General features: G+C 38.0%; 1 protein-coding gene across 1 annotated transcript in view; it reads right to left on the bottom strand.

The window, feature by feature from the left end:
* LOC109562912 (multiple epidermal growth factor-like domains protein 6) overlaps positions 1-15,210 on the bottom strand; it is a 694,041-nt gene that overhangs the window by 100,958 nt on the left and 577,873 nt on the right. Inside the window, exons 11-16 of the mRNA XM_070783699.1 lie at positions 12,384-12,506; positions 10,197-10,319; positions 9,642-9,827; positions 7,674-7,805; positions 3,261-3,389; positions 1,731-1,859 (exon numbers count right to left, since the gene is read on the bottom strand). Of these exons, the coding sequence (XP_070639800.1) occupies positions 1,731-1,859; positions 3,261-3,389; positions 7,674-7,805; positions 9,642-9,827; positions 10,197-10,319; positions 12,384-12,506 (822 nt within the window). The remainder of the gene's footprint in view (positions 1-1,730; positions 1,860-3,260; positions 3,390-7,673; positions 7,806-9,641; positions 9,828-10,196; positions 10,320-12,383; positions 12,507-15,210) is intronic.

Here is a 15,210-nt window from a genome sequence, read left to right on the forward strand (position 1 = left end):
CCAAAGTATTGGAGCTTCAGACCCAGGCTTGTTTTTCTATGAAGCCTTCACTGGCTCTCTTATTGGAGAATTCACTGCTTATTCTGTTTTTAAGGGGCATGCCTTTTCTAAAATAGATAAGGTCCATGGACATTCAACTAAAAATACAATGTAAGACTCTAAAAGGTCTCTGATATTTTAAATAGGTCACAGTATTACTGAGGTTCACTCAGGAAGGATTTTCAAAGGTGGGACTATGGAATAGGTGGAAGGGTGAGGTGCAGACTGTTTCAGGTTCACAGGGACTTGCACAGTTTCAAGGTGGGATGTGAAGGTGGGCACCCAGAGCTGTCCCAGTAGGAGATAGCTTAGAAGTTACTGATAAGCTGAAACACGTATTGGTGATGGTGTTTTCTTCCATCTTTGACAGTATGTGATTGCTGGTCACAAATGCAAAATGAATAGCATGATTTAGACATTTTAGGGATTTTTTTTTTTGCACTAGAACTCAGTGTATTGGACTTTTGATGTTTAATTTTCATAAAATGTGGAATGTCCACTTAAATGAACTATTAACATCTCCCTCTCAATATTAAGGTAAACACTAACTAGGAAAAAGACTTCAGAATATTTTTTTTCACTCATCAAAATATAGATTCTATAATGTAAGGAGGCTAAATAAAGACTAAAACAAAAATTGTGATATGTATATAATATGATTGTATAAAATACACTATGCTTTTTACTTTCTTCCTTTGTCTAATGTAAAAAAAGAAGAGATGTGCTGCTCACCATTTTGTTCCACAAGTGCTAAGTCCTAACCCATTGAAGTTGCTTATGAACAGTAAACTCTGAGAAATTCAGGATGAAAAACAGGATGAGGCACTCTGTGCTTTGGATAAACACGCCCTTAGATGGGTAGATGCATATCTCAGGAAGAATTTCAAAGATCCAGATTCTTTTATCAAAATGTGTTTTATATATATATATATATATGTATATGTATATATACAGTCAGACATGACTTAGCAACTGAGCAACAATATACATTTTTTAGTAGAGTCTTATTTTTTTTTAATTACCTTAAAATATTTACAGAGAGATGGATTTACATAACTTGGTGATAACACTAAAAATGTCAGGGTATTTCATATTATTGCACTTCCTCTTTAATAATATATAAGGCATTTTACTTTACATAAATGAATAATAATGTAAAATATCACACAACAGGTGTGGTGCCAATTAAGTCAACCCTAAAATTAGATGAGATGAGTATGGGCAGGTAGTGTGTGCATGTTCACTCAGCGCTTGTCATGTCAGATTCTTTGTGACCCAATGGACTGTAGTCCACCAGGTTCCTTTGTCCATGGGATTCTCCAGGCAAGAACACTGGAGTGGATTGCCATGCCCTCCTCCAGGGGACCTTCCCAACTCGGGGATGGAACTCGTGTCTCCTGCATCTCCTGCATTGATGGTAGATTCTTTACCCACCGAGCCACCTGGCAAGCTCAAGGAAGGATACAAATATATATAAATAAACTGGCTTCTCCCTTACCTCCTTGGAGCAGTTTCCTCAGAACTAACTGAGTGGCTGTCTTCTGGGCTCTAGTCTTCAGCAAGACCTTGATTAAAACTTAAGCTCAAAACTCTGATGTTGGATGCTTCTTTAAGTTGACACTAAATATTTTCAGTAATTTTCTGAGCTTTCTGGCTTCACACACAGAGAAAATTTAGTGCCTTAGACTTACTCAAATGACAAAACCTCCCATAGCGCCCTGGCTCACACAAACAGGCTCCATATACACTGTGGCAATGGCCATTGTTGGCACAGTTACATTTCCTTTTGCAATTCTTCCCAAAGAATCCTTTTGGACATCCTGGAGGGTAGAAAGACAAACAAAGTGAATATTTGCCCACATGCAAACCTCACTAGAGCTATTGTTATATAAGATAAGGAGACTGCAAAAGGTAAAATGTTTCTAATCTGATTAACCAAGAGACTAGAGAGTTTTAAAAAACTACCCCTATGATTTTACATCATTTGCCCCAAATTCTGCAATGACTTGTCATTGCTGTCAGGTTAAAAACTCCAAGTGTAACAAGAAATGAGCCCCTGTGCTGGCTGACCTTATGTTGCGTTAGTATCTCCCTGACTTTGGCTCTATCAGCAGATCCCTCTCAGGCACCCCTAAATCACCTCATTCTTTCTCACTTCAGAGTCAGGTCACACATGGCCCCCTGAATCTGCTGTGCTCTTCCTTCTCTCTTGCCCTGCTTCATGTTTCCTCATTTTGTACACTTCTGCTTAAGGGTCACTTCTCTACAAGTCATTCCCTGGCTCACACAGTCTGCATGGCCCTCATGGTTCAACCCCCAAGCACACATTAAGATTTAACTTGAAGTACCTACCAACATGTGTAACCTGTGTCTGCTTTGAACAAGACTGTGAGTTCCATGACGAAGGACCGGGGTCTGTTTCATTTTTGTTTTCTCAACACATCATAAAGCCTGGCACAGTGTCTTGCAACACTTAATACATATATTTTGAATAAATGAATAAAAATTGGGGGATGAATAACTAGGGTGTGAGCATGAGCCTTCCTGCACCTCTCAGAGAGCAAACTAAACTTGGGTTTTCTCTCTCCCCAGTTCTACAATCTGTGAGAATCTAATAAACTCTCCATGATTTCTGGCAATCCCTGAAGACTTACATCTTCATGACTCTCTGCCTTCAGCTCCTGGGATTGTACAAGCAGTTTCTTTTTTTGTGTTTTATCAGCCCATGTAGAAAATGTGGTCTCTTGATTGGTTTCTATGAAAAATCCACACACAGCACTCATTGGATGGGTATTTCGTAAGTTTTTCATGCATCATTTCTCCTCTCTCTCTCCTCTCCTCTCCTTTTCTGGTTTTTATCTCACATCCTCCCTGATTTGTCCAAAGAGCTTCATTTTCTTCTTTCTTTTAGTACACAGAGCAAATCAATTCACCCAAGCCCCTGTGTGCAAACCTGTACACACAAACTCAACATTTTGCTCATTGTGATCCTGCCTGGATCACAGCTGGAGATTTAAGTACCACTTATTTTGTTCTCTTATGCATTTATCAGTCAAAGCAATTGTGTGCTTATGTGTATGTATGTATGTATATATACATACACAGCCCTTTATATCTTCAGAAAAGCCCACCTTGAAAAATACAGACTCAGCTTTTATTCTATTTCTTATTAGAAACCTCAAGAACTTAAAGAGTTGTCTCACAAGACCAGACATTCCTACCGTCTCCACAGGTTTTCCCATGAACCCCTGGGGGGCACTTGCATCGCCCAGTCAGAGGGTCACAGGTGCCTCCATTCTGACAGTCACAGATGTCATCATACTGTCTCACACTGGTCTCTGGGGAACGAGCTATGAAGAAAACAGTGAAGGTGAACATGCAGTGTAACACATTCATTGTGACACAAATAGAGAAAAACGATTGCCTATTAGAATTGATTCTCAGTAATTAAAGTCTCTGTAACTTGCAGACCCAGGAAGAGTCTCTGGCCTGTTCATCATTCCTGGGGGAATTACTGGTACAGGTAGTTAAAATGATGCTGACTAAAGAACTGCTAACAAGGTTTACATGCAAAATTTACCTTGCTCCTTAAACTTTTACCCTCACATTTTTGGAAGTACATAAACATTTTTGTTGTACAGATGTCACTAACCCTAGTGAGAAACAAACTGCACCTTCCACTTTGAAAAATAGGAAGAAAATGTAGGAACAAAGAGCCATGTGTTTTTAACCAGAAATGAATGTAGCTATCTTGAGGATTCCAAGGTATTCTGCACTGTCAAAGACTGACAAAGACAAGCAATTGTTTTCTTTGGTTTGCTGTTTTGGGGGGAAGTGCTTAGTATTCCATTAAAAATAAATACAGTGTGGAAAATGTCTATGATTTTAAGCTTGAGTAAATACAGCTGTTGAGATCATTTCAGTAGCCATTTAAATTGACATTTTATCATCATTGGCTAAATACTAAAAACTACATTTTTATTACCTCTTCTATCTACCCCCTCTGCACCTTTCTAGATGCTAATATGGAAACATGATTTCTAATTCACTTTTTTCTTTGCTTTCAAGCCTGTGGTTACTATGACAAGGAAAGGAACAGGAAAGGGAAAAAAGGGAGCAATAAAGAAGTAAACTGGCAACAAACATGGTTGAGACCTGCATTACTAATTTACATGTAGTAACTCTTTGAATTTTTATAGCAACTATAGACTACACATTTTAAATATATATATATATTATATATATATATAATATATATATGCTGCTAAGTCGCTTCAGGTGTGTCCAACTCTGTGCGACCCCATAGATGGCAGCCCACTAGGCTCCTCTGTCCCTGGGATTCTCCAGGCAAGAACACTGGAGTGGGTTGCCATTTCCTTCTCCAATGCATGAAAGTGAAAAGCGAAAGTGAAGTCGCTCAGTCGTGCCCGACTCTTAGCGACCCCATGGACTGCAGCCTACCAGGCTTCTCCGTCCATGGGGTTTTCCAGGCAAGAGTACTGGAGTGGGGTGCCATTGCCTTCTCCATATATATATACCTGGAAAATGAAGCTAAGGAAGTTTAAGTAGCTTGAACAGTATCGGGGTTACAGCGAGGCATCTACATCAGCACACCAACACTATCACCTACTGCTGCTGCTGCTGCTGCTAAGTCGCTTCAGTCGTGTTTGACTCTGTGTGACCCCATAGACGGCAGCCCACCAGGCTCCGCCGTTCCTGGGACTCTCCAGGCAAGAACACTGGAGTGGGTTGCCATTTCCTTCTCCAATGCATGAAAGTGAAAAGTCAAAGTGAAGTCGTTCAGTCGTGTCCTACTCTTAGCGACCCCATGGACTGCAGCCTACCAGGCTCCTCCGTCCGTGGGATTTTTCAGGCAAGAGTACTGGAGATCACCTACTACTCTCCCACAAAAAGAATACGGTATCACAGAGTATGTGCATGTATGTGAGTTCTCAGTCATGTCTAACTCTTTGCGACCCCAGAGCTAGGCTCCTCTCTCCATGGAATTTTTCAGGCAAGAATACTGGAGTGGGTTGCCCTTTCCTAATCCAGGGGATCATGGATTTGCTAAATACTTCATTAACATCAAACAGAGCATTTATCTAGAGAAGAAAATTTGTAACCAAACATGTCCCAAACCATAGCTGGATGATTTGGAAAAAGATATGAATCTTCCCTCCCATATAATACATAGCCCATTCATTTGTCATATGAAAATACTTTAGTCTTCTCTTTCTACTGGAAAGACCCCTCTTTAATAACAAATGAGATAGTCAATATGAAATCTCTTTAAAAGAAATGGAGTCCTAAAGTGTGCTGTTAAAATTAATATGTAGTAATTTTTTAGCTGTTTCCTTTGTAACTACTTGCTGAAATTCCTAAAATATCCAAGTAGATGTTTTCATTATAGACCAATAAAGATACTGGGTTATAAGATCTAACCAATGGGAAAACTAACTTTCCAGATCCCTGAAGAATTTTTTTTTATGTTTCTTGATGCATAAGAAGAGCTGGTACTCTTAGAAATACTAGTGATGAATGATTGGTCATTTCCATTTTTACAGTTTATACGGATTTTTAAGAAAATATCCTCACTCTCCCTTTTTGTTAAAAAGATTTAGCGATCATATTTTTTCTTCCAGTTTGGATTGCTCTGTTTTAATTTTTATAGGAAAAAAAATTGAAAGAGAGACGAAATGCAAAGAAGATATAAATTTCTGCTTTCAGGGCCAGACTGCCCTTTATAGGACCATGTAAACACTTAAAGAATCTTAAGTTTTTCCAAAGCCAAAGAAGGGGTTGTGTTATTTTCATTTTATCAGGAAGTTCATTTTCAACATTTGCATATTAATTTTGTGTCAGACATATTTTATTCTCATGGATTTGCAATAGATTTCTACTTTTATTTCTCATGCTAACATGTTATGGATCAAGGGTGTGGAAGACACATATTTACCAACAAAATTTACAATAAAGGATATAAACATTTACTTCCTAATAGTCATGCAACAAGATTGATTTGTGTTTGTGCTTAGTCCCTCAGTGGTATCCAACTCTTTTCAATCTTATAAACTGTATGTAGCCTGCCAGTCTCTGTCCATGGGATTTCCCAGGCAAGAATATTGGAGTGGGTTGCCATTCCTTTCTCCAGGGGATCTTCCCAACTCAGGGATCAAATCCGTGTCTCCTAAAGTGGCAGGCAGATTCTTCACCCCTGAGCCACCTGGGAAGCCCAAAATTAATTTGATCCATTTTATATAGTTGACTATATCAAGTGGCCTATCAACATAGCTGGATGTCTCAATACAAAGCTTCACTCATTCATGCACTGGAGCTTCCAATTTGGAAACACGTAAATAAGCTCCCAGACTAGCAAGGGAAATAGAACAGGAGCATAGCTAACTTGAATCTGATGGAGACAGACAGAGAGATAGACAAAGAGAAGGAGAGAGAGAAGCTTTAAATCCACTGGAAATGTAAATGGCTGTTAGACTAGGGTCATCAGATAAAGCTTCATGCCATAAATGGCAATAGACAAAGATGGCAGTTTAGCAAAAGGCACAAAGCTGAAAAGTACAAAGAATTAAGTAGTGAGTAGTTTAGTTTGCTGGAAATAATAAGCTGGTCAGAGCTGTGGATAAAAAGAGAGAAGGATTTATGAGGGCCTGATAATAGATGGTTGTCAGTGACTAGATTAGAAGCGTAAGCTTTATGTATCAGGAAATGGGACACTTCTGAAGCTGTTTGGGCAGCAGGGAGACAAGATCAGAGTGATGCTTGAGGAAAGTCCTCAGCAGTCTAACTGAAACCACTTCAGTATGTTATAATCCAGGTTTTGCTTCTTTTATATTTCATAATAGAAACAATATTTGTGCTCTTTCTTCCCATATTCAGGGGCTTCAAAAGAAAAATCTGTTCACACCATCTTCCAAGCCATTCACAAACAAAACTCTTTTATTAAAAAATTTATAAGAGAAATTTAAAAAGAAAAAGGAAATAAAGGTAGTCAATATATTTGAGTTTTATTACTTGGCAGTTTTAGTACCTGCAAATATACCTTCATTTAAAATATAAAGGAAAACATTTATTGGAGGTATTATTGTACAAATCATTGACATTTTCTCATGAGAGGCTTATATAAAAATCTTAAAATTGTCATTGCCTCTACTTACATAAGTTTTAAAGAAAAAGATAAGAAAACACAAACAAAAAAAGGCAACAGTTAAGCAGTTCCATTAATTATACTTCATAACACAAATCATTTTACTTTTTTTTCTTCACAGGGAGTAGCTTGCCAGTGCCTAATGATTTATTTAAATGGAGGGATTTTTATAGGCCGAGGATATTAGGATCCTTTATTAACTTTCATGTTCAATGGATAAACAAGAGACAGCACATCAAGTTTCCCAGGGAACACAAAATTTCCCATTTTAATCACATGTTCAGTTTGAAACCTCAGTGCTTCACAGACATTCTTTGTGCACAACAAATAAATTGGTTTCCCATCCCTATCAACCGTTAATCTTGTTAAAACATTTTGGGGAGAACACAAGGAAAGAACTCATCACCAGTAGTTCACCAGCAGTAAAAGGAGAATTCATCACCCCCCGCCCATGCTCCAAAGTATTACTTACTTTCATTACAAAGAATGCCTCCCCAGCCATCGGGACAAGAACACCCACTCTTTCCTTCCTGGCATCGGCCTCCATTCATGCAGTCCTCACAGCTCAAACTGCATTCGTGTCCGAAGGTGTTATCTAAACAAACTGGAATGCGATACAGTTTTAGTGAACCCTACATGTACTACCTACATCACTGAAAATGAAGATGAAACCCTTTACTTCCCCCAACAAATAAACATGCTCCTTGAGCACGTTTTCTAAAGAGTCCAGAAGAAGATAATGGCAAAGAGATACCTTTTAAAACAGAGCTTGGAATGTAATCCCTAAAAAATATTTAGGATCTTTAAGAAAGTAAAAAAAGAAAAGAAAAGAAAAGAAATTACCATTGATTTCTGAACACAGAAATAATATTCCCAGCACTTTAGTTTGTGTGTGTGTGTTTCTTCTAGGCTTTTTTATACTTTTTTTTTTCCCTAAGTAAGCCTTTTTACTGAGATTTAATATACAGGTAAAGAAATGCACAAAACTCAAATGTACCCTTCAGAATTTTTCCCCACATTGTCAACAACCTCATGTAAAAGCCCCCAGATGAAGATAAAGATTATTACCAGCATCACAAAAAATCAAAGGTGATTTGATGACTCTTAATCATTAGCCTTACAAATTAAGCACCATTCTGATTTATACTGCCATGGAATATTTACCGTTATTTTTGAACTTTATATGAATAGAATCATAAAGTATGTACTCTTTGGTATCAAGCTTCTTTCATTCAATATAATGTTTATGAAACTCAGCCATGTGTGGGTTCACTACTTTTTAAGTTTTGCCCATTTCATGATGGGGTCTTTCAGATGTCCCAGTTGAAAGCCTGTCATGTTTAGCGAGGCTTCTCCACCTTGGCAGATTCTGAATTTCAGTCTACCTCCTAACACCACAAAACTGCTGGTAACTGTGCTAAGCTCCTCACCCTCTCAGCAGCTATCTATAGACTTCCCGGCTTCTCTGTCAGCACTGCCCATCCATTAGCAGATGGCTCAAGGAGAAATGTAGCACAGACTGTCCATCTTACTTGTCTGAATGTCTCTTCTCTCTAGACCTTGGCCCTTCAAGTCCTAACTGCCCGGATAGCCTTGAACTATTTCAGTTGTGACTTTGAGTAGCCAAAGTATCAGAAGCTTGATTAAGAAACATTAAAGAATTTCTATCTTTATGTAGATGCAATTACTGATGTTATGTTTGACCATCACATATAAACAAATCTTCATTTTACTGATAGCATTCTGAGGCAATCATTAAGTTTGATGCTCTTAAAATACGAGGAATACAGGAAGAACAAAAAGAGCAGCTCTGTCTTACAAAGAAAAGAAAAAGCAGCAGCAGACTGGCTGCAAACTGTTACTTTTGAAAGAAGTTATGCTAATTTATTTTGATCAGAAGTGATTTGATGCTTGAGTTCTGTTGAGTGGATATATAAGAAAAACTGTGCACATTTGTAAAGATATTTTTTCTTGGTCCATTTGAGCATATTGAACCATTGGTTCTCTGCATTTTAAAATTTAAAAAGGATCTAGATTTTCAGGCTATTTAAAGTAAATTTTAACTATACAAAAATGACTTCTAGTTGAGTTTAAACTGTTAGAACTAAAAGACCCCAATCCTTGTCTCCACGATGCTAATTCAAATATATTTTTCAACTCCATTTCACTGTATCAAATTTCCATCACCCTGCACCCCCTTGTCAATGCATACATACATAGCAACCCTTTATTGGCAAAAGGAAGATGGATAACAGATGATGAATTTGATAGGGAGCTGTGAAGAAGTAATTTTGGTCCCATGTCTCTTGTCAATATCACGTTAAAACGCTTTTATTTGGCATTAAATATTGATAACAAAATTGTCTATAAAAGAAATTCTGTGAATTATCTAAAAATAGAGGGAAGAGGTGATTATAATGAAACATGTTCATTTACCCACCAACATTGTGCAAATCAGTCAGTTCTCCTGGAATATCGTGTCCCTGTTCCTCATGGTCTTCATCTTCATGGGAGAGAGGCAGAGAGGTGGCCACATAATGAAGCAGTTGAGGTGGGCTCTTGAATAGGAGAGCCGGAAACTTGACAATGTCTAATTCTTCTTCTTCCTCTAGTTCATCATCTAAAGCTAAGACCACACAGAGAAATGCCTGGATTCCACATGCTGGTTAAAAGAAGGAAAAACTGAGCGAGGGTTGATGAGAGAAATGAGAAGAGTTTGAACTAGATAGCCAAGGCAGGGGGCAGCTGAAAGGTAAAAGTCTTTGAGAAGACCATTTCAAACAGTCTATTGTAAATGAAGGTGAGACACAGCAAGCACAGAGTGGAAACTGCCACGGGGAGAACAAAAGGGGAAAAGAAAAGATCTTAGTCTGTGAAGCGAGAAAGGGGAGGACAGGTTGAGTTAAAGAATATATGGTCTCTGCGCTCTTGAAGAACAAGACAAGGGCTGAAGTCATTTCGAAGAGATTTGATAGGATTCTTCACAGAGACTTACAGATGCAAGTTTTCCCATCACTTCCAATTCTGTAGCCTTCCTCACAAGAACACTCATAGGTTCCAACAGAATTGATACACAGCTGGTCACAGATGATACTGACATCCAGACACTCATCCACATCTAGGAAAATTGAAACAATATCTGCTCTTCAGTGTTGAGATAAAATAGACATTATGAACTCATGGGCATATTTGTCACCTTTATTAACTAATAATAATGTATTGCTATACAGAAAGTGTGTGTGTCTGTGTGTGCTGTGTGCTCAGATGTGTCTGACTCTTTGTGACCTCATGAGCTGTAGCCCTCCAGGCTCGGGGATTTCCCAGGCAAGAATACTGGAGTGGGTTGCCATTTCCTACTCCAGGGGATCTCCCCGACCCCAAATTCTTCCTCAAGAATATCCTGCCAATTATTTTCCTTTTACTCATTTCCAAGTTTACCATCATTTATCTATATGCATAGACAATGTCTTTCTGAGATCTCGTTCATAAGATTTTGATGAAGAATTTAAAACGTACATAGTCTCAGGCTGTGTATCATTTAGCAGAATGTTCATTCACTCTTGAATTATTCAACATCTATGGCAAAGCATTTATTCAATGCATAATTTTGTACATGATTTGTGGAGAATTTTAGAGATGGAAGAATCCTAGGTTTTGATCTCATACCACTTACTGGTGTTAAATTCACACCCGAGCCCAGGCTTTGGTCAGTGTGTTCATGATTCTAAAAGGTCATTTACAAAACTGAGTTTCTAGGCTGGCCTCAGATTGTGGATACCTTTTCCATTTGGATGTGTGTACCCAAGTATGTATATTCTCGCCATATAATCATCTCTTGGCTCACTCTGTTTAATAGCAGATGGTACATGAAATTCAATTTTTTTTTGGCCCTGTTAATTGGATGGGAGGTGTAAGTAGTAATATGTTCTACTGTATTTAGAATATATAGATACCATAGTTGTATGTTCTTTGTTGTTATCGACACTGCAAGGCTGGGGAGTTTGGCATCTAAGTGAAGAAACACACCTAGCATCCTTAACAGAATTTAAGAATTTGCTTCTTTAATCCAAGGAACACTATTTCCTCTGAGGCATTAAAGTCTTCTTATGTAATTTGAATGTTATTGAAATAGATAACAATATTCTCATCTTTGATTTCAAGAAAAATATGGTTCAAAACAATGGTAATAATGACCACAAATAAAAATTTAAAGATTATATATTTAGGGTAAACTTGGTAAAGTAATTTTTAGCAATGACTTATATGAGCCCTTCACAAAAATGTGAATTTACTAAGCTAAAACTCCTCTATGATAGGGGCCTCCCTGGTGGTTCAGACAGTAAAAAATTTGCCTGCAATGCTGGAGACTTGGGTTCAGTGACAGGGTCACGAAGATTCCCTGGAGAAGGGAGTGGCAACCTACTCCAGTATTCCTGCCTGGAAAATTCCATGGACAGAGGAGCCTGGTGCGCTACATATATGGGGTTGCAAAGAGTCAGGTAGGACTGAGTGACTAACACTTTCACTTCACTTTCACTTTCACAATATTATAAAAATATATGTCAGCTAGAAATCCTCTAAAGGGTAAGCAACAAATCAGTTAGAAAATTATAGAATGACTCATCTTGAAGCTTGCATTAGCTAGATTAACATCAGATATTTAAAGGAATCTGATACTATGGCTCAAGAAATGGCAATCCTTTTGCTGCTGCTGTCTAATTAAAATAACTTTCAATAATCAACTCGGTTTCCTGTCATGATTACCTTAAGTGACTCCTGTAGCATTATGCTATGGCTTGCTGGAATCTCTCACTTGCCTATGTGTATTAAGTTAGGTACAAGGGATTATGGACCAATGAATATAATAATAATACTAATAGCTACTTTTAGTTGAGTGATTTCTTGATGTCAATCACAGTAGCAGGTCCTTTACATTGATTACATTTCTTAATTTATCCAGTAATCCCATAATTGTCTTCACTTTACTGATGAGGATTTGAGGCTCAGCGCACTGAGTGTCACCCACGTTCATACAATAGTAAGTGGCTGGACCACAGAGAGATCCAAGTTTCTTTAAGGTGAAAACCTTCTCTTTCTCACCCTAACTCTCTGCCTCAGATATTCCTCCTCCGTTGATTGCCCCGTCACAGCAGGGATTTCATGTTAGAGCTCAGGAATTTACCATCACATCCACAACCATCAGAACTGATCTGAAAGCCTTCCTGACAACTGCATTCATAGCCTCCTGAATAGTTGATGCAGAACTGGGCACAGCAGGCTTCTCCACTGTCACACTCATCAAGGTCTAAAGGGGAGAAAAGACATTTTTGTTATTTAAGAGACATGAATTTAATTCACCTATAGAGATGCTGATAAGCCCCACTTCTAAATTAAAACCATTTTACTAATTATTTTCTATTTCTCAGGCTACGGAGTACAGACACTGAATAAACGATAACACGAATGAGGCTTGCATTTGGGTTAATGTTTCTGACATGCTTCTCCTATGCCTAGTATTTATTTGAAAAGCATGTAAATAATCTCCAAATTCATTTATAAGCACAGGGAAAGAGCTCTCTGCTATTTTTCCCGTTTAAACAGCAATCTGGCTGAATAAACAGAGAACCTGAAGAACAACAATTTAAAAAAAGAAAAAAAACAGCTTGAGAAGCAGAGCTAAAATATTCCATTGAGTGAACATTTAACAGCTACAAAAAGGAGGCAGTCTTAGGCCCCTATGTGTGTGTTCTAAGAGCTTTGGATGAAAGAATGCTCCCAAGGAAAAGAATTCACAGGACTGGGAAGACAAGTGGTTAAAGGCAATTCAGAGACAGCACAGACAAGCATCTTAAACATTATGTATTAAATTACAGAATATTTCAGGGCATTTGCTTGAACTTTTTGATGCTACATTGATGGGGATGAGTTTTTACTATAATTGGTGACACTATTACCCTGGATGGAGAAGGCAATGGGACCCCACTGCAGTGCTCTTGCCTGGAAAATCCCATGGGCGGAGGAGCCTGGTGGGCTGCAATCCGAGGGGTTGCAAAGAGTCGGACACGACTGAGTGACTTCACTTTTACTTTTCACTTCATGCGTTGGAGAAGGAAATGGCAACCCACTCCAGCGTTCTTGCCTGGAGAATCCCAGGGACAGGGGAGCCTGGTGGGCTGCTGTCTACGGGGTTGCACAGCGTCGGACACGACTGAAGTGACTTAGCATTACCCTGGAATGTCCTATCAGATAGACAGTTTTCTAAATTATGATCTTTAAGTCTCCTTCGGCACTGTCATTCTAGAATTCTACAATCTGTAATGTATCTTCCTTTATTTGCCCTAGGGAGAATAAAAATTAATCAGAATAGATCAAACTGAAACCTTTCAGCAAAGGGTAATCTATTTATTCTAAGTTTTGAGATAGTCATTTGTAATATATTTGGCTAAGGGGTAGAACAGACTCATCACCCACTGCTAGCTAGACATCTGGAAATTGTGTGGTCAGGGTTTTTGGCTATAGGCCTTCAATTCTACCCGCTTTGTTGAGCTGTTAAGTTGGGTGGCCTGTCAGTGCTGAGCTTACAAAAATCCCTTTGCTCCATAACTACGTGAACAGCCAATATATAAAAGATCAGTGTCTCAATTAACCTTGGAAAGGGAACCAATGTAAGAAAAGGCAGACAAGAGAAAGGAAAGAAAATGCAATCAATTAACCATCGTTAGGGGTCACCATAAAATATCTAAATGAAGGTCATTTGGACACAAAACATTCTTTTTCCTGCAAAATGTCACAAGCAGTGCTACTCATAAAATTCTAGCTGATATTTTTTTCCCTTTCTTACATTAAAACTTCCTTGTCTTTTGGATTACATAGCATGGATATAGAAGGCAAAAAACTTAAAACTTCAGTTTTTATCTAAAACATTGCTTTTAAAATCTTTTTTATTTTTTTAATTAGAGGATAATTACTTTACAATATTGGGTGGTTTTTGCCATACATCAACCTGAATTTGCATTAGGTATACATATGTCCCCTCCTTCTTGAACCCCTCTCCCACCTCCCTCCCCACCCTATCCCTCTAGCTTATCAAAGATCATGGGCTTTGGGTTCCCTGTTTCATAAACTGGGAATTCATAAACTGAATTCCCATTGGCTATTTTACATATGGAAATGTATTAATGTATATGTTTCAATGCTATTCTCTCAAATATTCCCAGCCTCTCCTTCCCCCACTGTGTTCAAAAATCTGTTCTTTATCTCTGTGTCTCCTTTGCTGTAATGCATGTAGGAACATCATACCGTCTTTCTAGATTCCATATATATGCATTAATATACAATATTTGTCTTTCTCTTTCTAACTTACTTCACTCTGTGTAATAGGCTCTAGGTTCATCCACCTCATTAGAACTGACTCAAATACACTCCCTTTTTATAGCTGAGTAATATTCCATTGTGTTATATGTACCACATCTTCCTTATCCATTCATCTGTTGATGGGCATCTAGGTTGCTTCCAGGTCCTAGCTATTGTAAATAGTTGCTGCAATGAACACTGGGGTTAAAATACTACATTTTAAGTTTTTTTTTTTGGGGGGGGTGGTTTCTTATTTCAAGATTTTTTAAAAAGTCTTCTCATATACCACCAGAGCCTCTAAATACATACATCTCATGATTCCTTATTCTATCTAGTATCACATCATATTAATTGGAAAAATGAGTTAGTCAATCTATCATTTTATGATACATTTTGGATTCTTCTTCTATTATCATTCCTCTGGGGCTATTTCTTGTCTCATGTATAGAACTCATTAGAAATCCAATGCATCCTTTCTTAAAATGCCCTGTCCCTTCAAGCCTTATACCATGTTTTCTTAAATTTCTTTATTCCTTCTCAGATCTTTTTTTTTTTTTTTTTTGGTAAGATCTTATTTTTAATTCCTCTGCCTCTCTGATGATCATATTTTTCCTACATTCTCCAACATACCAAATATTACAACACGGCAGAGAAAT

This window comes from Bos indicus, chromosome 1, assembly GCF_029378745.1.
Source record: "Bos indicus isolate NIAB-ARS_2022 breed Sahiwal x Tharparkar chromosome 1, NIAB-ARS_B.indTharparkar_mat_pri_1.0, whole genome shotgun sequence".
Classification (NCBI taxonomy): Eukaryota; Metazoa; Chordata; class Mammalia; order Artiodactyla; family Bovidae; genus Bos; species Bos indicus.